This window comes from Bombina bombina, chromosome 6 (genome assembly GCF_027579735.1).
Source record: "Bombina bombina isolate aBomBom1 chromosome 6, aBomBom1.pri, whole genome shotgun sequence".
NCBI lineage: Eukaryota > Metazoa > Chordata > Amphibia > Anura > Bombinatoridae > Bombina > Bombina bombina.
Genome location: NC_069504.1, coordinates 1,063,755,033 through 1,063,780,799, shown reverse-complemented (window position 1 = coordinate 1,063,780,799; position 25,767 = coordinate 1,063,755,033). Strand labels below are relative to the sequence as shown.

At 40.8% G+C, this 25,767-nt stretch overlaps 1 protein-coding gene across 4 annotated transcripts in view; it reads left to right on the top strand.

Annotated features, from left to right (window-relative positions):
* The window catches only part of LOC128664167 (uncharacterized), a 335,114-nt gene that overhangs the window by 71,507 nt on the left and 237,840 nt on the right, over window positions 1-25,767 (top strand). For all 4 annotated transcript variants that reach the window (XM_053718925.1, XM_053718924.1, XM_053718927.1 and 1 more), the window contains exons 3-4: window positions 4,195-4,576; window positions 23,465-24,640. In XM_053718925.1, the coding sequence (XP_053574900.1) occupies window positions 4,195-4,576; window positions 23,465-24,640 (1,558 nt within the window). The remainder of the gene's footprint in view (window positions 1-4,194; window positions 4,577-23,464; window positions 24,641-25,767) is intronic.

Genomic DNA, 25,767 nt, shown 5'->3' with positions numbered 1-25,767 from the left:
AAAGGCCAGATTCATAAGATTCCAATCAGACAACATGACGACTGTTGCTTATATCAATCATCAGGGAGGAACAAGGAGTTCCCTGGCGATGAAAGAAGTGACCGAAATAATGAATTGGGCGGAGGATCACTCCTGCCACCTATCTGCGATCCACATCCCAGGTGTGGAAAACTGGGAGGCGGATTATCTGAGTCGTCAGACTTTCCATCAGGGGGAGTGGGAACTCCACCCGGAGATCTTTGCCCAGTTAACTCAATTATGGGGCATTCCAGATATGGATCTGATGGCGTCTCATCAGAACTTCAAGGTTCCTTGCTACGGGTCCAGATCCAGGGATCCCAAGGCGGCTCTAGTGGATGCACTAGTAGCGCCTTGGACCTTCAACCTAGCCTATGTGTTTCCACCGTTTCCTCTCATTCCCAGGCTGGTAGCCAGGATCAAGCAGGAGAGGGCCTTGGTGATCTTGATAGCTCCTGCGTGGCCACGCAGGACTTGGTATGCAGACCTGGTGAATGTCATCGGTTCCACCATGGAAGCTACCTTTGAGACAGGATCTTCTTGTACAGGGTCCATTCGAACATCCAAATCTGGTTTCCCTCCAGCTGACGGCTTGGAAATTGAACGCTTGATTCTATCAAAGCGTGGATTTTCAGATTCTGTGATAGATACTCTAGTTCAAGCCAGAAAACAGGTAACTAGAAAAATTTACTATAAAATATGGAAAAGATATATCTGCTGGTGCGAATCCAAGGGATTCTTATGGAATAAGATCAAAATCCCTAAGATCCTTTCCTTTCTACAAGAGGGTTTGGATAAAGGATTATCAGCGAGTTCTCTAAAGGGACAGATTTCTGCTTTATCTGTCTTATTACACAAACGACTGGCAGCTGTGCCATATGTTCAAGCATTTGTTCAGGCTCTGGTTAGAATCAAGCCTGTTTACAGACCTTTAACTCCTCCCTGGAGTTTAAATCTAGTTCTTTCAGTTCTTCAAGGGGTTCCGTTTGAACCTCTACATTCCATAGATATTTCTTCTGCTAGAAGAGTTTCTGAGTTATCTGCTCTGCAGTGTTCTCCGCCCTATCTGGTGTTCCATGCAGATAAGGTTGTTTTGCGTACTAAGCCTGGTTTTCTTCCAAAGGTTGTTTCTAACAAGAATATTAACCAGGAGATAGTTGTACCTTCTTTGTGTCCGAATCCAGTTTCAAAGAAGGAACGTTTGTTACACAATTTAGACGTAGTTTGCGCTCTAAAATTCTATTTAGAAGCTACAAAAGAGTTCAGACAAACTTCTTCTCTGTTTGTCGTCTATTCTGGTAAAAGGAGAGGTCAAAAAGCGACTTCTACCTCCCTTTCCTTTTGGCTTAAAAGCATCATCCGATTGGCTTACGAGACTGCCGGACGGCAGCCTCCAGAAAGAATCACAGCTCACTCCACTAGGGCTGTGGCTTCCACATGGGCCTTCAAGAACGAGGCTTCTGTTGATCAGATATGTAAGGCAGCGACTTGGTCTTCACTGCACACTTTTGCCAAATTTTACAAATTTGATACTTTTGCTTCTTCGGAGGCTATTTTTGGGAGAAAGGTTTTGCAAGCTGTGGTGCCTTCCGTTTAGGTAACCTGATTTGCTCCCTCCCTTCATCCGTGTCCTAAAGCTTTGGTATTGGTTTCCCACAAGTAAGGATGACGCCGTGGACCGGACACACCAATGTTGGAGAAAACAGAATTTATGTTTACCTGATAAATTACTTTCTCCATCGGTGTGTCCGGTCCACGGCCCGCCCTGGTTTTTTTAATCAGGTTTGATGAATTATTTTTTCTAACTACAGTCACCACGGCACCCTATAGTTTCTCCTGTTTTTTTCCTCCTGTCTGTCGGTCGAATGACTGGGGTGGGCGGAGCCTAGGAGGGACTATATGGCCAGCTTTTGCTGGGACTCTTTGCCATTTCCTGTTGGGGAAGAGATATTTCCCACAAGTAAGGATGACGCCGTGGACCGGACACACCGTTGGAGAAAGTAATTTATCAGGTAAACATAAATTCTGTTTTCGCAAAAAACGGAGTGATAGTCACACAATCTTAGGGCTTTATTCTGCTTTTAATGATATATGTGCCCCACAATCTAAATGTATACTTTATATAGTAGGTCTCCACTAGTGAGGTTTTTTAGCACCTATAATACAAATTCAGATGTTTTGTCTTAAACGGGCATAAAGGGCCATAATATATCAGTCTTGTAGAATACCAACGTATTGTTATAACTTTTCTTAATAGGCAGTGAGTAGCTGTATGCACTGGAGTTTAACAGATGCTAATTGGTGCACCATTCGCTAATTCCCTGTCAGTCAAACTACTGCATAGATCATATATAGCAAGTATGCTGTCAGTTCGGTACTTCAGAGCATTTGAGAGGTGCTGAATTTACTTTATTTTTTTTATTTATTTTTTATAGAGTATTGGCCTTTTTATCACATTGTGCATTTCATCATCTTGTGTAAAGGTGGTTTATAGCTTACAGAGATTTATGGGCAGGGCCCTCTGTCCTTTTTGATTTATGTAAATGTATTATGGTTATTGTACTCTGCAATTGTATACTTTACTGTTATAGGGCTGGATACTATTTTGGAGCTTTCTAAATAAACAATAATAAAAAAATCATTGTTTATCACAAAAAGATAAATTTCAGAAAAAGGGGTCATGGTTTCAAGGGTAACAGGTTCAGGAGTAATTTGCAGAAGAACTTCACAGAAAGGGTGATTGATTCATTAAATAAACTTCCATTAGAGGTGGTAAAAACAAACACTGTAGGAAACTTCTAGCATGTCTTGGATAAGCATAAAGCTATCCTAACAATATTTCACATTCTAATATTATTCACATATATAGGAATATCTATTTTTTCTTTCATGATTCACATAAAGCATACAATTTTAAAGCAACTTTCTAATTTACTCCTATTATCAATTTTCTTTGTTCTCTTGCTATCCTTATTTAAAAAAAGCAGTAATTACCCTAGATAGCGCTTGCTTATTGGTGGCGACATTTAACCACCAATAAGCAAGCGTAACCCAGGTTCTAAACCCAAAATGGGCCGGCTATTTGATAATAGAGCTAAACTGGACATTTGATTAAAATTGCATGCTCTATCTGAATCATGAAAGTTTAATTTTGACTTTACTGTCCCTTTAAATAATGACAAACCATTTTTATCCCTTTCATATATAGCAGCTGGCATAGCCAATGGAAGCCATGATGCACTGCCCATTAGTTGCAGGATTATTTGTGCATGCTAGTCACGTTCCAAGTAAACTGTTTATCTCATGATTTATTGTTTACATCCAAATTACATATGTGCAGTTTGTCGACTAGATGCTGGGTGGGTGCAATCTATCTATGGTATAGAGAAGGTAATGAATCTAGTATAATGGCACCAGTGTTCCCTCTAAGGCCAGTTTTGTGTGCAGTCCAGCAGTGAAACAGTTAACAAGAGAACTATACCTTGCCATCTGCATTGTGCAGTGTTTGCTAATTGCAGGGTGTGGTTACCTAATTAACTGTTTCACTGCTGGGCCGCACACAAAACTGGCCTTAGAGGGAACACTGAATGGCACATACAAGGCATTTGGTGGACCCCCATTTTTTTCTTGCAACAGTGCCTACACATTTGCAGTAGGGTTTGTCCAAGCTTCTGATGTTGCATTTATCGTTTCAAATTGCTTGTTGTGGTTCTCACACCAAAGTCAAAATTGCATTTTCATAATTCTGATAGAATAAATTCTGATAGAATATATAACAATATATAAACAAACTTTTACTTCTATTATTTAAATGTGCACAGTCTTTTTATATGCACAACTTTTGAGGACAATTTAATAACACTCTAAATGTCAAATTAGTAAAAAGTTCAAAATGTCCTTCCATTTTCCAGGCCCCTGTATCAAAAGCTAATTTGCATACTTACTGGGAACTCTTGCACGTGCTCAGTAGGAGCTACTGAGTATGAGCAAGAGTTCACAGTGTATATGCAAATGAGTCTTTGACACAGGGGCTAGGAAATGGAAGGAATTTTTTTAAATTTAGAGTAAGCGTTATTGAATTGTCTTTTCTAATATACAGTATTTGTTTATTATGCAATTCTGCTGCATTTAATGGTCCTTTAAAACAAAAATAGCTAATTTTTGCCTTCTCATTAGGTTTGTAGGAAGTATGTGTATGATACCTGCCAGAGTGGGAATGATTGCAGTAGGCTCCATGTCTGTGGTTACTTTCTGAAGGGAGAATGTACCCGTCATGCCTGTAAGAAGTCTCACAATCTTCTTGACTCAAAAACAAATCGTCTGCTTATAAAGTATGGGCAGACAGATGTCTCCATCCAGAACTTCCATTTGCTCTGCACAGTCAAATACAATAAGGATCTCCAGTTGCAGCGAGAGGCAAGAAGTGGGCCAAAGAGAGGAGCCAACGCAAACACAAGGGGAAGAGGACGGAGCACATCTAGAAATAGAAATGATTTAGGAGTTGCAGCTCAGAATAAACCAAAGAACAGGAGAAGGAATAGGAAAAAAGGAGAACCAGGTATGGTATCAGGGTACATGGTCTATTAAAGAAAACTTCTATGATATTTTTTAGACATATACTGTATTAATATTTTATTTTCATCAAATACATTATCGAATAGAACATGAATGTACTGGTAGTGAAATACAGAACCAAAATTAATATTTTAAAAGGATACTGAACCCATTTTTTTCTTTTATGACTCCCATAGATTATGCAATTTTAAGCAATGTTTTAATTTACTCCTATTAGCAATTTGTCTTTGTTCTTTTGTTATCCTTTTTTTAAAAAGCAGGAATGTAAGCTTGTGAGCTGGCCCATCTTTGGTTTAGCACCTGGGTAGCGCTTGCTGATTGGTGGCTAAAATGTAGCCACCAATCATCAAGCGCTACCCAGGGTGCCGGCCAAAAATATGCTGGCTCCAAAACTTACATTCCTGATTTTTCAAATAAAGATACCAACAGACAAAGAAAATTTGATAATAGGAGTAAATTAGAAAGTTGCTTTAAATTGAATCCTCTACCTGAATCATGAAAGAAAAAATGTGGGTTCAGTGTCCCTTTAATAAAATAATATAAATCAAATTTTTTAGTATAGAAAAAGGATCATTTTCTGTATGTAATACTATATACGTTTTAGATGGACTCCAAGAACTATACACCTAGATTACAAGTTTTGTGCTATACAGGGTAGTTAACAAACGCAACAAAAGTTGAGTTATTTCACCCTCCATAGCTCTGCCATTACGAGTTTTAGAAAAGCCGCCTTGTGCGTGCGATATGGTTGTGTTGAGCTCCATACCGCACAAAATATAAGCGCTGCTTTGACATGCTCGTGCATGCTTTCCCCATAGACATCAATGGGGAGAGAGTATTAGAAAAAAAGCTAACACCTGAAGCGCGGAATGAAAAAGCTCCGTAACGCAACCCCATTGATGTCTATGGGGAAAAAAAGTTACGTTTAAACCTAACACCCTAACATAAACCCCAAGTCTAAACACCCCTAATCTGCTGCCCCCAACATCGCCGACACCTACATAATGTTATTAAAGGGACAGTCTACCATAGAATTTTTATTGTTTTAAAAGATAGATAATCCCTTTATTACCCATTCCCCAGTTCTGCATAACCAACACAGTTATATTAATATTCTTTTTACCTCTGTGATTACCTTGTATCTAGGAACCTTCTTCCAGACCCCTGATCACATGACTGTGACTGTTTATTATCTATTGTCTTAAATTTAGCATTGTTTTGTGCTAAATCTTAAATAACCCCCTGTGCCTGAACACAGTGTTATCTATATGGTCCACGTGTACTTTCTGACTCTTTGTGTTAAAAAGAGATTTAAAAAGCATGTGATAAGAGGCAGCCCTCAAAGGCTTAGAAATTAGCATATGAGCCTACCTATGTTTAGTTTAAACTAAGAATACCAAGAGAAAAAAGCAAATTTGATGATAAAAGTAATTTGGAAAGTTGATTAAAATTAAAAGTCCTATCTGAATAATACAAGTTTAATTTATACTAGACTGTCCCTTTTAACCCTAATCTGCCGCTCCTGACATCGCCGCCACTAATACAATTTATTAACCCCTATTCCGCCGCTCCCCGACATCGATCCACACTATAATAAAGATATTAACCTCTATTCCGCAGCTCCCCAACATCGCTGCCACTAAACAAAGCTATTAACCCCTAAACCTCTGGCCTCCCACATCACTACCACTAAATAAACCTATTAACCCCTAAACCACCAGCCCTCCACATCGCAACAACCTAAATTAAACTTTTAACCCCTAACTCTAACACCCCCTATTTTTAACATAATTAAAATAAAGCTAAATTAAAGTTACACTTATTAACTAAATAATACCTATTTAAAACTAAATACATACTTACCTGTGAAATAAAACCTAAGCTAGCTACAATATAACTAATAGTTATTTTGTAGCTAGCTTAGGTTTTATTTTTATTTCACAGCTAAGTTTGTATTTATTTTAACTAGGTAGACTAGTTAGTAAATAGTTATTAACTTTTTACTAACTACCTAGTTAAAATAAATGCAAACTTACCTGTGAAATAAAACATAAGCTGCCTTACACTAAAACCTAACATTACAAAAATAAAAAAACCTACCTTTACAAAAAATAACAAACAAAATGATCCAAAACAATAAAAAATATTCCTATTCTAATAACCTGTTTAAAAAAAAAAAAAAACACCCCAAAATAAAAAACCCTAATCTGTAATAAACTACCAAGGGCCCTTAAAAGGGCCTTTTGTAGGGCATTGCCCTAAAGAAATCAGCTCTTTTTCTACAAAAGAAAAACAACCCCCCCCCTAATAGTATACAAACCCCCACCCCCCAACCCCACAAAATAAAAATAAAGTAAAACCTAATCTACCCATTGCCCTGAAAAGGGCATTTGTATGGGCATTGCCCTTAAAATGGCATTCAGCCATCAAACACCCCAAAACGAAAAAAAAAAAACATTAAACAAAATAACAAACAAATTATCCAAAATAATAACAATTATTCCTATTCTTATACCCATTTTAAAAAAAAACAAAAACAAAATAAAAGAAACCTAATCTATAATAACCTACCAATAGCCCTTAAAGAGCCACTAAACCCAACATACAAGCCAATCACATGAGGCTTCTATGTGCAGCAACCAATTAGCTACTGAGCATATCTAGATATGCTTTCTCTTGTTAAGTGTAGTCAGTCCACGGGTCATCCATTACTTAAGGGATTATATCTCTTCCCAACAGGAAGTTGCAAGAGGATCACCCAAGCAGAGCTGCTACATAGCTCCTCCCCTCACATGTCATACCCAGTCATTCTCTTGCACTCAACTAGATAGGAACGTTGTGAGAGGTCTCTGGTGTTTTTATACTTAGTTTATTTCTTCAATCAAAAGTTTGTTATTTTAAATGGCACCGGAGTGTGCTGTTTTTTCTCTCAGGCAGTATTTGGAAGAAAAATTCTATGATCTTAGCAGACGTAACTAAGATCCACTGGCTGTTCTCGGATATTCTGAGGAGTGGGGTAACTTCAGAAAAGGGAATAGCATGCGGGCTCCCCCTGCAAACGAGGTATGTGCAGTAGATTATTTTCTAAGGAATGGAATTGACTGAGAAAATACTGCTAATACCGTGGTAATGTAAGTACAGACTTAAATGCAGTAGTAGCGACTGGTATCAGGCTGCTGTGTGTATGTACACTGAAGTAATTTTCTGAGGAATGGAATTTGACTGAGAAAATACTGTGAATATTAACATACTGTATGAGCCTTAACTGCAGTAGAAGCGACTGGTAGCAGGCTTAATAATAACACTATATAACTCTTAAAATGAATGTTAAAACGTTTACTGGCATGTTAATCGTTTTTTGTGAGGTACTTGGTGATAAGACTTATTGGGGCATGATTTTTTTCCACATGGCTTGCATGTTTTTCTGCATAGAAACAGTTAACTGAGCTTTCCCTATGAGTGGGAGGGGCCTATTTTAGCGCTTTTTTGCGCAGTAAGAATTCAGTCAAAAGCTTCCTGTTTTATTTATCCATGATCCAGGACGTCTCTAGAGAGCTCAGGGGTCTACAAATCTCATATTAAGGGAGGTAATCAGTCACAGCAGAGCTGTGACAGTGTGTTTGACTGTGAGAAAAACGTTTATTGTTAAATTTGACTATCCGTTTTTTTGGGTATTAAGGGGTTAATCATCCATCTGCTGGTGGGTGCAATCCTTTGCTAAATTAATACATTTGCTGTAAAAATTTGGTTGCTATAACTAATTTGGTTCATTGTTATTTCAACTGTATCTGCTTTTTGGTGCTTCTTAAAGGCACAGTAGTGTTTTTTATATTGCTTGTAAATTTATTTGAGAGATATTTTCCAAGCTTGCTAGTCTCATTGCTAGTCTGTTTAAACATGTCTGACACAGATTAATCTATTTGTTCATTATGTTTGAAAGCCAATGTGGAGCCCCACAGAAATTTGTGTACTAAATGCATTGATGTCACTTTAAATAAAAGTCAGTCTTTACTTGTAAAGAAAATATCACCAGACAACGAGGGGGAAGTTATGCCGACTAACTCCCCTCACGTGTCAGTACCTTCGTCTCCCGCTCAGGAGGCGCGTTATATTGTGGCGCCAAGTACATCAGAAAGGCCCTTACAAATCACTTTGCAAGACATGGCTGCTGTTATGACAGAAGTATTATCTAAATTGCCAGAATTAAGAGGCAAGCGCGATAGCTCTGGGTTAAGGACAGAGCGCGCTGACGATGTGAGAGCCATGTCTGATACTGCGTCACAATATGCAGAACATGAGGACGGAGAGCTTCATTCTGTGGGTGACGGATCTGATCCAGGGAGACTGGATTCAGAGATTTCTAACTTTAAATTTAAGCTTGAGAACCTCCGTGTATTGCTAGGGGAGGTTTTAGCGGCTCTGAATGATTGTAACAAGGTTGCAATTCCAGAGAAATTATGTAGGCTGGATAGATACTATGCGGTGCCGGTGAGTACTGACGTTTTTCCTATACCTAAAAGTCTTACAGAGATTATTAGTAAGGAGTGGGATAGACCTGGTGTGCCCTTTTCCCCACCTCCTATATTTAGGAAAATGTTCCCAATAGACGCCACTACACGGGACTTATGGCAGACGGTCCCTAAGGTGGAGGGAGCAGTTTCTACTTTAGCTAAGCGTACCACTATCCCGGTGGAGGATAGTTGTGCTTTTTCAGATCCAATGGATAAAAAATTAGAAGGTTACCTTAAGAAAATGTTTGTTCAACAAGGTTTTATCTTACAGCCCCTTGCATGCATTGCGTCTGTCACTGCTGCTGCGGCATTCTGGTTTGAGTCTCTGGAAGAGGCCATTCGCTCAGCTCCATTGGATGAAATTATGAACAAGCTTAATTAAAGCCCTTAAGCTAGCTAACGCATTTGTTTCTGATGCCGTTGTTCATTTAACAAAACTTAAGGCTAAGAACTCCGGATTCGCCATCCAAGCGCGCAGAGCGCTATGGCTTAAATCCTGGTCAGCTGACGTGACTTCAAAATCAAAATTGCTTAATATTCCTTTCAAAGGGCAGACCTTATTCGGGCCCGGCTTGAAAGAAATTATTGCTGACATTACAGGAGGTAAGGGCCATGCTCTTCCTCAAGACAGGGCCAAATCAAAGGCCAAACAGTCTAATTTCGTGCCTTTCGTAACTTCAAGGCAGGAGCAGCATCAACTTCCTCCGCTCCAAAACAAGAAGGAACTGCTGCTCGTTAGAGACAGGGCTGGAAAACTAACCAGTCCTGGAACAAGGGCAAGCAGGCCAGAAAACCTGCTGCTGCCCCTAAGACAGCATGAAGAGAGGGCCCCCTATCCGGAAACGGATCTAGTAGGGGGCAGACTTTCTCTCTTCGCCCAGGATCCCTGGGCGTTGGAGATCATATCTCAGGGATATCTTCTGGACTTCAAAGCTTCTCCTCCTCAAGGGAGATTTCATCTTTCAAGGTTATCAGCAAACCCAATAAAGAAAGAGGCGTTTCTACACTGTGTACAAGACCTCTTACTAATGGGGGTGATCCACCCAATTCCGCGGACGGAACAAGGGCAAGGATTTTATTCAAATCTGTTTGTGGTTCCCAAGAAAGAGGGAACCTTCAGACGAATCTTGGACTTAAAAATCCTACACAAATTTCTAAGAGTTCCATCATTCAAAATGGAAACTATTCGAACCATCCTACCCATGATCCAAGAGGGTCAATACATGACCACAGTGGACTTAAAGGATGCCTACCTTCACATACCGATTCACAAGGATCATTATCGGTACCTAAGATTTGCCTTTCTAGACAGGCATTACCAGTTTGTAGCTCTTCCCTTCGGGTTAGCTACGGCCCCGAGAATTTTTACAAAGGTTCTGGGCTCACTTCTGGCGGTACTAAGACCGCGAGGCATAGCGGTGGCTCCGTACCTAGACGACATTCTGATACAAGCGTCAAGTTTTCAAACTGCCAAGTCTCATACAGAGATAGTTCTGGCATTTCTGAGGTCGCATGGGTGGAAGGTGAACGTGGAAAAGAGTTCTCTATTACCACTCACAAGGGTTCCCTTCTTAGGGACTCTTATAGATTCAGTAGAAATGAAAATTTACCTGACGGAGGCCAGGTTATTAAAACTTTTAAATGCTTGCCGTGCCCTTCATTCCATTCCACACCCGTCAGTAGGCCAGTGCATGGAAGTAATCGGCTTAATGGTAGCAGCAATGGACATAGTACCATTCGCGCGCCTGCATCTCAGACCGCTGCAATTATGCATGCTAAGTCAGTGGAATGGGGATTACTCAGATTTGTCCCCTCTAATAAATCTGGATCAAGAGACCAGGGATTCCCTTCTCTGGTGGCTTTCTCAACTCCATCTGTCCAAAGAGATGACCTTTCACAGGCCAGATTGGATGATTGTAACAACAGATGCCAGCCTTCTAGGTTGGGGCGCAGTCTGGAACTCCCTGAAGGCTCAGGGCTCGTGGACTCAGGAGGAGAAACTCCTCCCAATAAATATTCTGGAGTTAAGAGCAATATTCAATGCTCTTCTAGCTTGGCCTCAGTTAGCAACACTGAGGTTCATCCGATTTCAATCGGACAATATCACGACTGTGGCTTACATCAACCATCAAGGGGGAACCAGGAGTTCCCTAGCGATGTTGGAAGTATCAAAGATAATTCGCTGGGCAGAGTCCAACTCTTGCCACCTGTCAGCGATCTATATCCCAGGCGTGGAGAACTGGGAAGCGGACTTCCTAAGTCGCCAGACTTTTCATCCGGGGGAGTGGGAACTTCATCCGGAGATCTTCGCTCAACTAATTCATCGTTGGAGCAAACCGGAACTGGATCTCATGGCTTCTCGGCAGAACGCCAAACTTCCTTGCTACGGATCCGGGTCCAGGGACCCGGGAGCGGTGCTGATAGATGCTCTAGCAGCCCCTTGGGTTTTCAACATGGCTTATGTGTTTCCACCATTTCCGCTGCTTCCTCGGCTGATTGCCAAGATCAAACAGGAGAGAGCATCGGTGATTCTGATAGCGCCTGCGTGGCCACGCAGGACCTGGTATGCAGATCTAGTGGACATGTCGTCCTCTCCACCATGGTCTCTACCCCTGAGACAGGACCTTCTAATTCAGGGTCCTTTCAACCATCCAAATCTAATTTCTCTGAGGCTGACTGCTTGGAGATTGAACGCTTGATTCTATCAAAGCGTGGCTTCTCGGAGTCGGTTATTGATACTTTGATACAGGCTCGGAAACCTGTTACCAGAAAAATTTACCATAAGATATGGCGTAAATACTTATATTGGTGTGAATCCAAGAGTTACTCATGGAGTAAGGTTAGGATTCCTAGGATTTTGTCTTTTCTACAAGAAGGTTTAGAAAAGGGTTTATCTGCTAGTTCATTAAAGGGTCAGATTTTTGCTCTGTCCATTCTGTTACACAAACGTCTGGCGGATGTCCCAGACGTTCAGGCTTTTTGTCAGGCTTTGGCTAGGATTAAGCCTGTGTTTAAGTCTGTTGCTCCGCCGTGGAGCTTAAACTTAGTTCTTAAAGTTCTTCAAGGTGTTCCGTTTGAACCCCTTCATTCCATTGATATTAAGCTGTTATCTTGGAAAGTTCTGTTTTTGATGGCTATTTCCTCGGCTCGAAGAGTCTCGGAGTTATCTGCCCTACACTGTGATTCTCCTTATCTGATTTTCCATTCAGATAAAGTAGTTTTGCGTACTAAACCTGGGTTCTTACCTAAGGTAGTTTCTAACAGGAATATCAATCAAGAGATTGTTGTTCCATCCCTATGCCCTAATCCTTCTTCGAAGAAGGAACGACTTTTGCATAATCTGGACGTAGTCCGTGCCCTGAAGTTCTATTTGCAAGCAACTAAGGATTTTCGTCAAACTTCTTCCCTGTTTGTCGTTTACCCTGGACAGAGGAGAGGTCAAAAAGCTTTGGCTACCTCTCTCTCCTTTTGGCTTCGTAGCATAATACGTTTGGCCTATGAGACTGCTGGACAGCAGCCTCCTGAAAGGATTACAGCTCATTCCACTAGAGCTGTGGCTTCCACTTGGGCCTTTAAAAATGAGGCCTCTGTTGAACAGATTTGCAAGGCTGCGACTTGGAATTCACTTCACACTTTTTCAAAATTTTACAAATTTGACACTTTTGCTTCTTCGGAGGCTGTTTTTGGGAGAAAGGTTCTACAGGCAGTGGTTCCTTCCGTTTAAAGTTCCTGCCTTGTCCCTCCCTTCATCCGTGTACTTTAGCTTTGGTATTGGTATCCCATAAGTAATGGATGACCCGTGGACTGACTACACTTAACAAGAGAAAACATAATTTATGCTTACCTGATAAATGTATTTCTCTTGTAGTGTAGTCAGTCCACGGCCCGCCCTGTCTTTTAAGGCAGATCTAAATTTGAATTAAACCTCCAGTCACCACTGCACCCTATGGTTTCTCCTTTCTCGTCTTGTTTCGGTCGAATGACTGGATATGACATGTGAGGGGAGGAGCTATGTAGCAGCTCTGCTTGGGTGATCCTCTTGCAACTTCCTGTTGGGAAGAGATATAATCCCTTAAGTAATGGATGACCCGTGGACTGACTACACTACAAGAGAAATACATTTATCAGGTAAGCATAAATTATGTTTTTCAGCAAAGAATATCAAAAGAATTACACAAATTAGATAATAGAAGTAAATTAGAAAGATGTTTAAAAATGCATTCTCTTTCTAAATCATGAAAGAAAAAAATGTAGGTGTCATGTCCCTTTAAAAGGGCCTTTTGTAGGGCATTGCCCTAAAGAAATCAGCTCTTTTTCTAAACAAAAATACAAAGACCCACTAACATTACAAATCCCCACCCCCACAAAATAAAAAAACTATCTTAAAAAATCTAATCTACCCATTGCCCAGAAAAGGGCATTTGTATGGGCATTGCCCTTAAAAGGGCATTTAGCTCTTTTTCTTGCCCTTAAAAGGGCATTTAGCTCTTTTTCTTGCCCTTAAAAGGGCATTTAGCTCTTTTTCTTGCCCTTAAAAGGGCATTCAGCTCTTTTAAGAAATGCCCAAACCCTAATCTTAAAAAAAAACCTTAAAAAAAACCTAACACTAACCCCTCTTTAGGTTACAAAAACTGTTACATAAAACTCACAACTAAAGAGTAACAAAGTACACTAACACCCATAAACTACCTATTAACCCCTAAACTGAGGCCCTCCTGCATCGCAAATACTATATTAAAGTTATTAACCCCTAATCTGCCACTCCCAACATCGCCACCACTAATACAATTTATTAACCCCTATTCCGCTGCTCCCCGACATCGTCACCACTATACTAAAGTTATTAACCCCTATTCCCCCGCACCCCAACACCGCCCACACTATAATAAAGATATTAACCCCTATTCCACCACTCCCCAACATCGCCGCCACTAAACCTCTGGCCTCCCACATCACTACCCCTAAATAAGCCTATTAACCCCTGAACCACCTTTTCCCCACATCGCAACAACCTAAATTAAACTATTAACCCCTAAAACCTAACTAGTAACTATTGCTCTCAGATGTCGGTACGGAACTTGTCATTATAGGGTGCGACGCAAGCTTTTTAGCCTCACCGCAAAAATCGTAATGGCAGCGCTATTGAAATCCGATGCAAAAACGTCATTTTTTCGAGTGTGGGACTGACGTTGTGTTACAGGCTTAAAGGCTGGCGGTACAGCTATACCGACAAGACTCGTAATAGCTGCGTTAAAACACGAATGCAAAACTTGTAATCTACCTGATAGTGAGGTGCTTTGGTAAGCTAATTTTTTCTAAACAATTAAAATAATGAATTGATTGTACATGATAAAAAGCCTTCTTTACATACAGGCAGAGAAGGTAAGGTGGTATTTCAGGAGAAGCCTCTCCATCATCACCTAAGGATCAAAAACTCGCCAGCATAGAGATAATACACAAAATCATCAGGTTTTTTTTTTAGCATTATATTGTAATGTATGTGTCTCTGCTTCGCACCTACAACTCTACATTGTGACATAAACAGCTCACAAGGTAAAATGATTTGAGGCACCTCACAGTACAGACAAGACTTCTTAGATAATCTCACCAGAGGAGAGTGAGCGTTCAGTTATTGGGCCCTTAGGTCCATGATGCTACTGTGCTTCCAACACTTTACAGACATTTATGCCACCACTTTAAAAAGCCACCACAAATCAAGATAGAAACTGTGCTCGTCTATTGGCTCTTACTCTACTTGGGACATTGCTGCATGTTGGCCCATATTTATATTAATGTACACAATGTAGAAAGATGCTTCATTATTTCATCATTCATCCCTCTATATATGGTTCCTAGAGATACTCTGCTCTTGTTATAGAGTATATCTTATTATCTACATTATAAAAATAATACAATTCTAGCAATCGGTTAAACCAAAGGGATAAATCAGGTAATCAAAGGGACACACACATGCAGTAAGAAAATGCTTTAATATATTATTTTAATATTCCATTGCTGCTTGCCTATAAATATATGTTCAACCATTGCAAAGGGTTAAAAAACATTGTTAAAGTTAGCTCCAGAGCCCCAGAGATAGAACTTTTTTTTTTTTTCACTTTTTACAATGAGATTTTTATTTAGTGAAAATATTTTTACAGGTCATTTTTGAAATTAAATACAATTTTAAAGGGACAGTAAAGTCAGAACTTAACTTTCATGATGCAGATAGAGCATGCAATTTTAAATAACTTTACAATTTACTTATATTATCAAATGTGCATTATTCTCTTTATATCCTATCTTGAAGAGTAAACATGGGTAGGCTGTTAGGAGCTTAGGAGCGTGCATGTGTCATGGCAGCAGTATGCAAATGCTGCAAATTAAGTTTAATTTTGACTTTACTTTCCTTTTAAATTAGGCAGTTACACTAAAGCACCAGCTCAATTGCAAAGTTTGATTAACTATAGAATAAAGCAATTTAAAAAAAGTTTTATATTATATTGCAGCAGTTTAAAATTCCACTGCAAATTAGATGCAGAGAAATGTTTTGTTAAGTTTTTAAAATGTCCTTTATAAATTTGTTTCCGTTGCTCTACCAGATATAGAGCAGTGCTGCAAAGCAAAAGCGCTAACATTTCCTGCACGTGCCCCATTCTTTCTGCAGACATGATGCATTTTCTGCCATAACATATAGGATCACACAGCATGTTCCGCCTTGGGGTTCAAAGCATCAATGCACTTCTATTCCACAGCTGAATGTGGCCGGTGATGTGTTCATCTAGGTCCCAGAATTGCATTGCGGTTTTGGGGCTGACTTTAACTGTGGAGTTGATCACAATCTATTGGTGATTTGCTTCGAAAATAGCTTTTTTCTTTCTTTACAAATTGGCCAATTTGTTTTTCGGGTGGTCACAACACAAAATGTATCCGTGTGTTAAACGCCTGCAGCAGTGAACAGGTTTTAAAAAAAAAAAAAAAGCTTATTCACCTGAATGCCAGTTGTATGCAGGCATGATGGGAGTACTGGTCACGTTTACTCAATCACTATATTGACACTTAGCGGTAGATTTATCAAGCAGCGGATGCTGCTTTCTACGCCCGAGGTTTCCGTAAGACCACTGCTCCTTTACTTGTCCGCCACCTTTTACAGATCAGGATGATTGGCACATTGAATGTGCAGGGGGTAGCATTGCACAAACTTGAAAACAAGCAGAAGACTACAGGTTTCTATTAGAAGGACTTATGATATCTTCATATACTGGATTTTAACAGTTCTGAAACTGCACCATTGTAATAATATAGCTGCAAAGAAGATATTCAAACAAGATTGCGCCTTTGTGTTTTTACAGGGAATAGGCCTATCGTAGGGCAAAGCCCAAACACATTCGCAACAGTGCGTTTTACAGTGCTTTTTCCTACATTATTGAACTCTTGTTCACAAAGTTGTGACCATATTTAGAGGTTCAATAATTTAGGTGCAAGCACTGTGCACTATTGTGTTAAAATCTAGTAGAAGAAGAAGATATTGTAAATCCTTCCAATAGAAACTCATAGTCTGTGCATGATATCACCTACTCCCATACATACACAAATGTAAATGAGGCTATACATATTTAAATATGTATTACTCAAGGAGTGACCGCACCACCTATATACTATGTTGTGCTCCGGCACGGGATGGAGTCTGGTCCTAGACTCAATACTAATATAATAAAAATAAATCCATCCAAGGAGTCTTAGAAATATCAGCAAAAAAATAATTTAATGAATGTATATACCTGCATATACTACATAGAGGAAGACAAAAGTAGATGAGAGCTAGGTGTGGATGTGAGTGAGCTCCCATCTACTTTTGTCTTCCTCTATGTAGTATATGCAGGTATATACATTCATTAAATTATTTTTTTGCTGATATTTCTAAGACTCCTTGGCTGGGATTTATTTTTATTATATTTAAATATGTGCTTGGCCACTGCGGATGGACTATACAATATCAGTGAATAGGGCTTTAATGAATCAATACCATACATGCTAATACACCTTTAAAATGTCTCCTGGAGCCATTTCAGAGTGTCTTGCACATGTGATATATAATAGAATGTTTCCTTCTTAATATAAGGAGAGTCCACGTCATAATTTCTTACTGTTGGGAAATACTGAACCTGGCCACCAGGAGGAGGCAAAGACACCCCAGCCAAAGGCTTAAATACCTCCCCCACTTCCTCCATCCCCCAGTCATTCTTTGCCTTTCGTCACAGGAGGATGGCAGAGAAGTGTCAGAAGATTTCGGAGTAGTTCCTTAGGAAGGGTATCTACCCTTCGATATGGGAGTGGAGTTTTAAGTAGTCTTGTCAGCCTCTCAGTGAGAGCATTGACAAAAGTTAAGAGTCTAGAGATGCAGGGAGACCCCATCCAGACTGCCTGCTAACAGCTCCTAAGCAATCAGTGTTGACAAGTTTCACTGCCTGCTTTCTTCACTCAAGTCCATGTCAAGAGCGATTCTACAAGACCGTCATACTTGAGTCTGTGTTTCTGTTCCACAACATGGATTCTGGTAAGATCGTTTCAATTTTTACATATGTTGAAAACGCTAGAAGACAGGGTCACAGTGTGACTCCTTTTATCTTTATAGAATCATGGGTTAATATCTCCTGAGGGGGATTATTGAACAGTGGGGATTAATCAAATGAGATGCTTTGATTTTATGTTGCTTTATGTGTGAGATTTTATTGGGCTCATATGCTGTTTGTTATGTGGCTGGAACACTCAGGTTTTTAATTTGAATGCTGCGCAGCTTGTAGTGTGGTGTGCTTTTTCTAATAGCAGGGGCGGTCCTGCCTTGCGCACCATGTGATCGGGAGTTGTCTCGCTTTCATTTCCTCTTTCCTGACCGAGTTGGCTGTTGGAGAAGACGCTATTTCTCTGTATTGTCTGGGTCTAGGAGGTAGTGAGTGCTCCAGCCATTGGGAGTATAAAGGTGTCGTTTTTGAGAAATAAAGATAATTTATTTTCTGTGTCCTGCAGTCATTATCTTAAGCTATGGAGGATTCTGATATACTAGAGGGTACTCCCTCTATTCCAAATAATAATACCTGTTTATATTATGAGGAGGCCTTGGTATGCCCGACCTCTCAAATATGTTCCACATGCCTTGACAACGTTATTTGGTCAAAGAAGGTTAACCCTTTTAGTACCACTGAGCCGTCCACCTCTGAGGACTCATCTCATAAGGTGCATACCCAACATTCATCTCTTTCTACACACGCAGCTTCCCGTAGCACGTTTAATCCTCCATCTGGATTTTTACCACCAGATTTTACCACACAGTTACAAACGGTGGTGTCTGAGGCTCTCAGTGCTTTACATTGCCCTGCTTAACGCAAGCGAAAGGTTAAATATAGCTCTCCTGCCCCTGGGTCATCATGTAATTTATTAGATTTCACTGCTTTGTCTCAGTTATCCGAGGATGAGGTGCACTCTGAGACTTCTGAGAGTGAACTTTCTGGGACGGAGTCTGCTGCCTCTAAACCTCCTGCTGCGGAGGAACCAGCCTTTAGATTTAAGATTGAACACTTACGTTTTCTTCTAAAGGAAGTCCTGTCTACATTAGAGGTTCAAGAGGCCAAGCTGCCTGATGAACCTTTGATTCCTAAATTAGACAGAGTTCACAAGGACAGGGTAGTGCCTTTAACTTTTCCTGTGCCTGCAAAGATTGCGAACAATATTAAGAACGAATAGGACAGAATTGGATCTTCATTTTCCCCTTCACCTTCCTTTAAAAAATTATTCCTGGTTCTGAACTCTCAATCAGAGTTGTGGGGTTCCGTCCCTAAGGTGGATGGCGCTATCTCCACGCTTGCCAAATACAATACTATCCCGCTTGAGGATAGCTCGTCGTTCAGAGAGCCGATGGATAAGAAGATGGAAACTCTTCTAAGAAAGATGTTTCAACATACGGGATAATTGTTTCAACCTTATTGGAATTAATCAAGGTGGAGGGTCCCCTCAACGTTATCTAGGAAACAATTAAATCCTTGAGAATTGCTAATTCTTTTATCTGTGATGCAAACATGCAGATTATTTGCCTAAATGCCAAGACTTCTGGCTTTTCGGTTCAGGCCCGTCGGGCGATCTGGTTGAAGTCCTGGTCTGCGGATATGACTTCTAAATCCAGACTTCTTTCCCTCCCCTTTAAGAGAAATAATTTATTTGGTCCAGGCCTGGACTTCATTATCTCTACGGTTACAGGGGGCAAGGGTGCCTTCCTACCACAAGATAAAAAGAACAAGTCTAAGGGATAAGTTTCTAATTTTTTGTTTCTTTTGTTTTGATAAATCCCAACGACAGCAGTCCTCCGCTAAGCCAGAGCAAACCAAGAGTACTTGGAAGCCGTCTCAGTCCTGGAATAAGTCCAAGCAGAGCAAGAAGCCCGCCAAGACTAAATCGGCATGAAGGGGCGGCCCCCGATCCGGCACTGGATCGTGTAGGGGGCAGACTATTGCTCTTTTCAGATGCTTGGTTCAGGGACGTGCAGGATCCATGGGTCCTGGAAGTCATAGCTAAGGTATACAAGATAGGTTTCAAGTCTAATCCACCGAAGGACAGATTTCTCCTCTCAAGCCTGTCTTCCAGACCAGAAAAGAGGGAAGCCTTTCTGGGATGCGTGCGGGTTCTGTCCTCCTTAGGAGTCATTGTCCCGGTACCTATCGCAGAAAGAGGTTTAGGATACTATCAAACCTTTTCGTGGTCCCAAAGAATCTGCCTGATTCTGGACCTAAAGTGCTTAAACAAATTTCTAAATGTCCCCTCGTTCAAGATGGAGACGATAAGGTCCATCCTTCCCTTAGTTCAGGAAGGACAGTTCATGACCACTATAGATCTGTAGGATGCTTACCTTCACGTTCCAATCCATAAGGATCACTTCTAGTTCCTAAAGTTTACGTTCCTGGACCAGCACTTCCAGTTAATTGCACTTCTGTTTGGTCTAGCTACTGCTCCAAGGATTTTTACGAAGGTTCTAGGGGCTCTTCTAGCTGTTGCCAGAACCCGGGGTATAGCAGTAGCTCCCTACTTGGACGATATTCTGGTACAAGCACCATCTTTTGTTTGGCGGAGAACCATTCAGAATCTCTTCTCTATTTTCTTCGATCTCATGGATGGAAGATAAACCTAGAAAAGAGTTCTCTTATTCCAAGCACCAGGGCGGAATTCCTAGGTACTATAATAGACTCCATATCCACAGACCAGAGACGTTGCAAGCTAGTTTCAGCATGTGTTGCCCTCCGGACGTTCTTAAGGCCCTCTGTGGCTCAGTGTATGGAGGTGATTGGTCTCATGGTGTCCAGCATGGGCATCATTCCCTTTGCCAGGTTCCATCTCAGACCGTTGCAACTATGCATGCTGAGGCAGTGGAACGGTGATCATTTAGATCTGTCTCAACAGATTTCTCTGGACAACCGTTCAAGAGAATTGCTCTCTTGGTGGCTCTGTCCAGATCATCTGTCCCGAGGGACATCCTTCTTAAGACCATCCTGGGAGATTGTGACTATGGATGCAAGTCTATCAGCATGGGGAGCTGAAGGCACAGGGCCTGTGATCTCAGGAGGAATGCTCCCTCCCGATCAACATTCTGGAACTTCGGGCAATCTTCAATGCTCTAAAGGCTTTGGCCTCTTCTGGGTTCATCCCAGTTTATCAGATTCCAATCAGACAATGTAACTTCAGTGGCTTACATCAACCATCAGGGGGGAACGAGAAGCTCCCTAGCAATAAGGGAAGTATATCGGTTTCTGGAGTGGGCGGAGACCCACAGCTGTTCGCTGTCAGCGATCCACATTCCGGGTGTGGACAACTGGGAAGCGGATTTTCTCAGCAGGCAATCCTTTCATCCAGGGGAATGGTTTCTCTATCCCGAAGTGTTTGCGGAGATATGCAGCAGATGGGGGACACCGGAGATAGAACTCATGGCATCCCGCCTCAATACCAAGCTACCCAGATATGGGTCGAGGTCCATGGATCCTGCGGCGGAGCTAATAGATGTATTAGCAGTGCCTTGGAGGTTCAGTCTAATTTACCTTTTGCCGCTGTTACCACTACTTCCTCGTGTAGTGGCCCGCATCAAGCAGGAGCAGGCATCAGTGACACTGATATCTCCATTGTGGCCGCGAAGGATGTGTTTCACGGATCTGGTGGGGATGTGATAATCTCCTCCGTGGAAGTTACCTTGTCGCAGGGGTCTGCTGGAACAAGGTCCTTTTGTTCATCAAAATCTAGATTCTCTGAGGCTGACTGCGTGGAGATTGAACGCTTTGTCCTAGCCAAGAGAGGTTTTTCGAAGAGAGTTATTGATACTCTCATTCAAGCTCGTAAACCGGTTACTCGTTGCATCTATCATAAGGTGTGGAGAGCCTACTTATTCTGGTGTGAAAAGCGTGGATGTTCCTAGCATAAAGTTAAGGTTGCTAGGATCCTATCGTTCCTCCAGGATGGTCTGGAGAAGGGTCTTTCTGCCAGTTCCCTGAGGGGACAGATTTCAGCCCTGTCTGTTTTACTGCACAAGAGACTTCCAGATGTACAGTCCTGTTGTTAAGGCTCTGACTAGGATCAGACCTGTGTTTAGATCTAAGTCTCCTCCTTGGAGTCTAAATCGTGTTCTTAAGGTTTTGCAAAGGGCTCTATTTGAGCCTATGCATGAAGTTGACATTAAATTGTTGTCCTGGAAGGTTCTCTTTCTACTGGCTATTGCTTCTGCGCACATCTGAGATTGTATCAGAGTATCTGAGCTTGCTGCCTTGCAATATGAGCCTCCTTATCTGGTGTTCTATTCTTATAAGGCTGTCCTATGTACTAGGTTAGGTTTTCTTCCTAAGGTCGTGTCAGAACGCAATATCAATCAAGAGATGGTGGTTCCTCCCTTGTGTCCCAATCCTTCTTCTTCGAAGGAATGTTTGCTTCATAAATAGGCGTCGTTCGCTCCTTGAAGTTCTATCTTCAGGCTACTAAGGACTTTAGACAAGCCTCTTCCTTGTTTGATGTCTATTCCGGAAAGCGTAAGGGTCAGAAGGTCTCTTTGACTTCCTTATCTTTTTGGTTAAGGAGTGTTATTCGCTTTGCTTATGAGACATCGGGACATAAACCTCCTTAGAGGATTACGGCTTATTCTACTAGAGCAGTGGCTTCCTCTTGGGCCTCTATGGATCAGATTTGTAAGGCGGCTCCCTGGTTATCCTTGCATACTTTTTCTTAATTTTACAAGTTTGATGTTTTTGCATCAGCTGAAGCAGCTTTCGAGAGAGAGGTTTTTCAGGCTGTGGTGCCATCAGATTAGGATCCGCCTCTCTTTTTGTCCCTCCCGTTATCATTCAGTGTCCTCTAGAGCTTGGGTATAGTTTTCCCAACAGTAAGGAATGATGTTGTGGACTCTCCTTATATTAAGAAGGAAAATATTAATTATGCTTACCAGATAATTTAATTTCCTTCTGTATAAGAAGAGTCCACGGCCCCCGTCTGTGTTCTCCGATGGGCCGCCCTCTAAATTATATTTTTCTTCTGGCACCATTTATACCCTGATATTTCTCCTACTGTTCCTTGTTCCCTCGGCAGAATGACTGGGGGATGGGGGAAGTGGGAGAGGTATTTAAGCCTTTGGCTGGGGTGTCTTTGCCTCCTCCTAGTGGCCAGGTTCAGTATTTCACAACAGTAAGGAATGATGCTGTGGACTCTCCTTATACAGAAGGAAATTAAATTATCTGGTAAGCATAATTTATGTTTTTCAAATAGTCTTGGAATACTTGCAAAGATGTACAAAAGGTCATTTCAGAGCTTTATAAAGTGCCTTTAGCTGTTGAATTTGAAAAGGCAAAACTGATCTTGAAAAGGTGTTGAAAGTCTCTTAAAAATGGATTGTGATAGCAGAGAAGATTTCGACCACGTATTAAAAATAGGACTTTTCTAATGTGATCCGAAAATGTGATTATGTGTGCCTGAAAAAGGTGAAAATGTAATTTTGTAGGCCTGAAAAGGTGATAATGTGCCATTTGATAGTGTTGAAATGAAAACTGACCTTTTTGGTCAGGGAAAGAGCTGAAAAGGCCTTAGTCAATAGATTGTGATCGACTCCTATGTGTTTAACCTTTTTGTAAAAAACATGGATATAGGTAAACATAAAAATGACAGCTTCCTTTGATCTTCTGTTAGTTGTTTGTGAAGTTTGTTGATTATGAAACACTCACATTTATCAGATTTTCATTTTACCAGCTGTCCAAATGTGTGTTGTTTAGGGAAAAAATTTAGAAAAATGTATAGAAGTCCCCATAAAATAGATATATTTTTTAATTAATATTAATGTTTATATTTCTCAGGACATTCTTCAACTAAGGGACCCAGCAGTCAAGGGACGGTAGCTACTGAGAGAAAGAAATGTACAACTTCTGAAAGTGAGCAGGACGAAAATAATGATAGCGATGAAGAAAGCTGTGATCAGAACATACCAGGAAAATTATTAAATGTAAAATCTGCAGAAAATTATGGACAACCCAAAGTAAATGTTTCCGTTGAAGCCGGACTGCGAGGTCCTGGGAATGCAGTGCCACCTCCTACGTCAATAACATCTTTATACACTGACAGCTCATCTACATGTATCAAACCTGTGGCATCTACAAAATATAATACACCAGTGAAAACAACAGTACCTACAAAATCTGACACATCAGAGAAAACGATGGTATTTAACAACTTTACCACACAAGCAGAAACAATATTTACTAAACCTGACAAACTGGTGAATACTCTCACAATTTACCCACTGACATCTTATACATCAAAACCTTCAGGTGATATATCAACGCCATGCCCATCCAGTGACCAGGAAAATGCTTTTATTAAATCAGGTATACAGATGAATGAAAATACTCAAAGACTTTGCAGATTACCTCAAACAATAAAGGATGATACGCCAGGACAAGTTTCCACTACAACACTATTCAGTTCCCAGAAAAGCACGTTGGCACCTTATACACCCATCAATTTTCCCGTCAGAAATGTGCCCACTACTGAACACTGTAGTAGTTTTGCAGGGTCACATAACCCAGTGAATATGCCTGCTACACCATTAATTTCCCAGAAAAGCACGTTGACACCTTATACACCCATACATTTTCCCGTCAGAAATTTGCCCACTACTGAACACTATAGTAGATTTGCAGGGTCACATAACCCAGTGAATACGCCTGCTACAGTTTTTATCGGCACCCCACTGATTACACCTTTCAAATCAGATGATCCAGTGAATAAGCTCACAGTTACTGGCCAGCCAAGTCAAAGCTCTTACAACGTATCCTCTATAAAAACTGGAACCAACATGTCTATAACAGAATCGCTAGTAAATGACACATATGGAATAACTGCAGACAACAGTTATCGTTATCCTCAATTGCACAATGAATTTAAAATGGATTTTCCCCCTACAACTGGTTTAGTCAACCTTTCCCTAAACGAAAAATCCAGTGCTGTAAATTATACAACTAAGCCCACTCAGTGTGAGTATTAAATATGCTTCTTTGTTTCTTCTAAAATGTAATTACTTTGGAATTAGCAACAGTTTAGAGTATGATCAAGTCATTGAAAGTGAATGTCAATTTAGATGAATCGTTGCTTGGTTTGGAATAATCCTATTAAAAACAAGGGCACTTTAATTCATCAAAATTTACATTTCACTCGTTTCTCCAACATTGGTGTGTCCGGTCCACGGCGTCATCCTTACTTGTGGGATATTCTCTTCCCCAACAGGAAATGGCAAAGAGTCCCAGCAAAGCTGGTCACATGATCCCTCCTAGGCTCTGCCCACCCCAGTCATTCTCTTTGCCGTTGCACAGGCAACATCTCCACGGAGATGGTTAAGAGTTTTTTGGTGTTTAAATGTAGTTTTTATTCTTCTATCAAGTGTTTGTTATTTTAAAATAGTGCTGGTATGTACTATTTACTCTGAAACAGAAAAGGATGAAGATTTCTGTTTGTAAGAGGAAGATGATTTTAGCAGACAGTAACTAAAATCGATTGCTGTTTCCACACAGGACTGTTGAGATGAAGTAACTTCAGTTGGGGGAAACAGTTAGCAGACTTTTCTGCTTAAGGTTTGACTAGCCATATTTCTAACAAGACCATGTAATGCTGGAAGGCTGTCATTTCCCCTCATGGGGACCGGTAAGCCATTTTCTTAGTCAAACATAAAAGAATAAAGGGCTTAAAAAAGGGCTTAAAAACTGGTAGACATTTTTATGGGCTAAAACGATTGCTTTATTGGGGCATATTATGCAGATTCTAGCTAATAATTGGCATTATAATCTTGGGGAACGTTTAAAAAACGGCAGGCACTGTGTTGGACACCTTTTTTAGTCTGGGGGCCTTTCTAGTTATAGACTGAGCCTCATTTTCGCGCCATTACTGCGCAGTTGTTTTTGGAGAGCAAGGCATGCAGATGCATGTGTGAGGATCTAAGAATCACTAAAAAAGCTTCTAGAAGGCATCATTTGGTATCGTATTCCCCTCTGGGCTTGGTTGGGTCTCAGCAAAGCATATAGCTGGGACTGTATAGGGGTCACATTTAAAAAGCTCTGAAATTTGGTGTGCAATACTTTTAATGCTTTAAGACACTGTGGTGAAATTT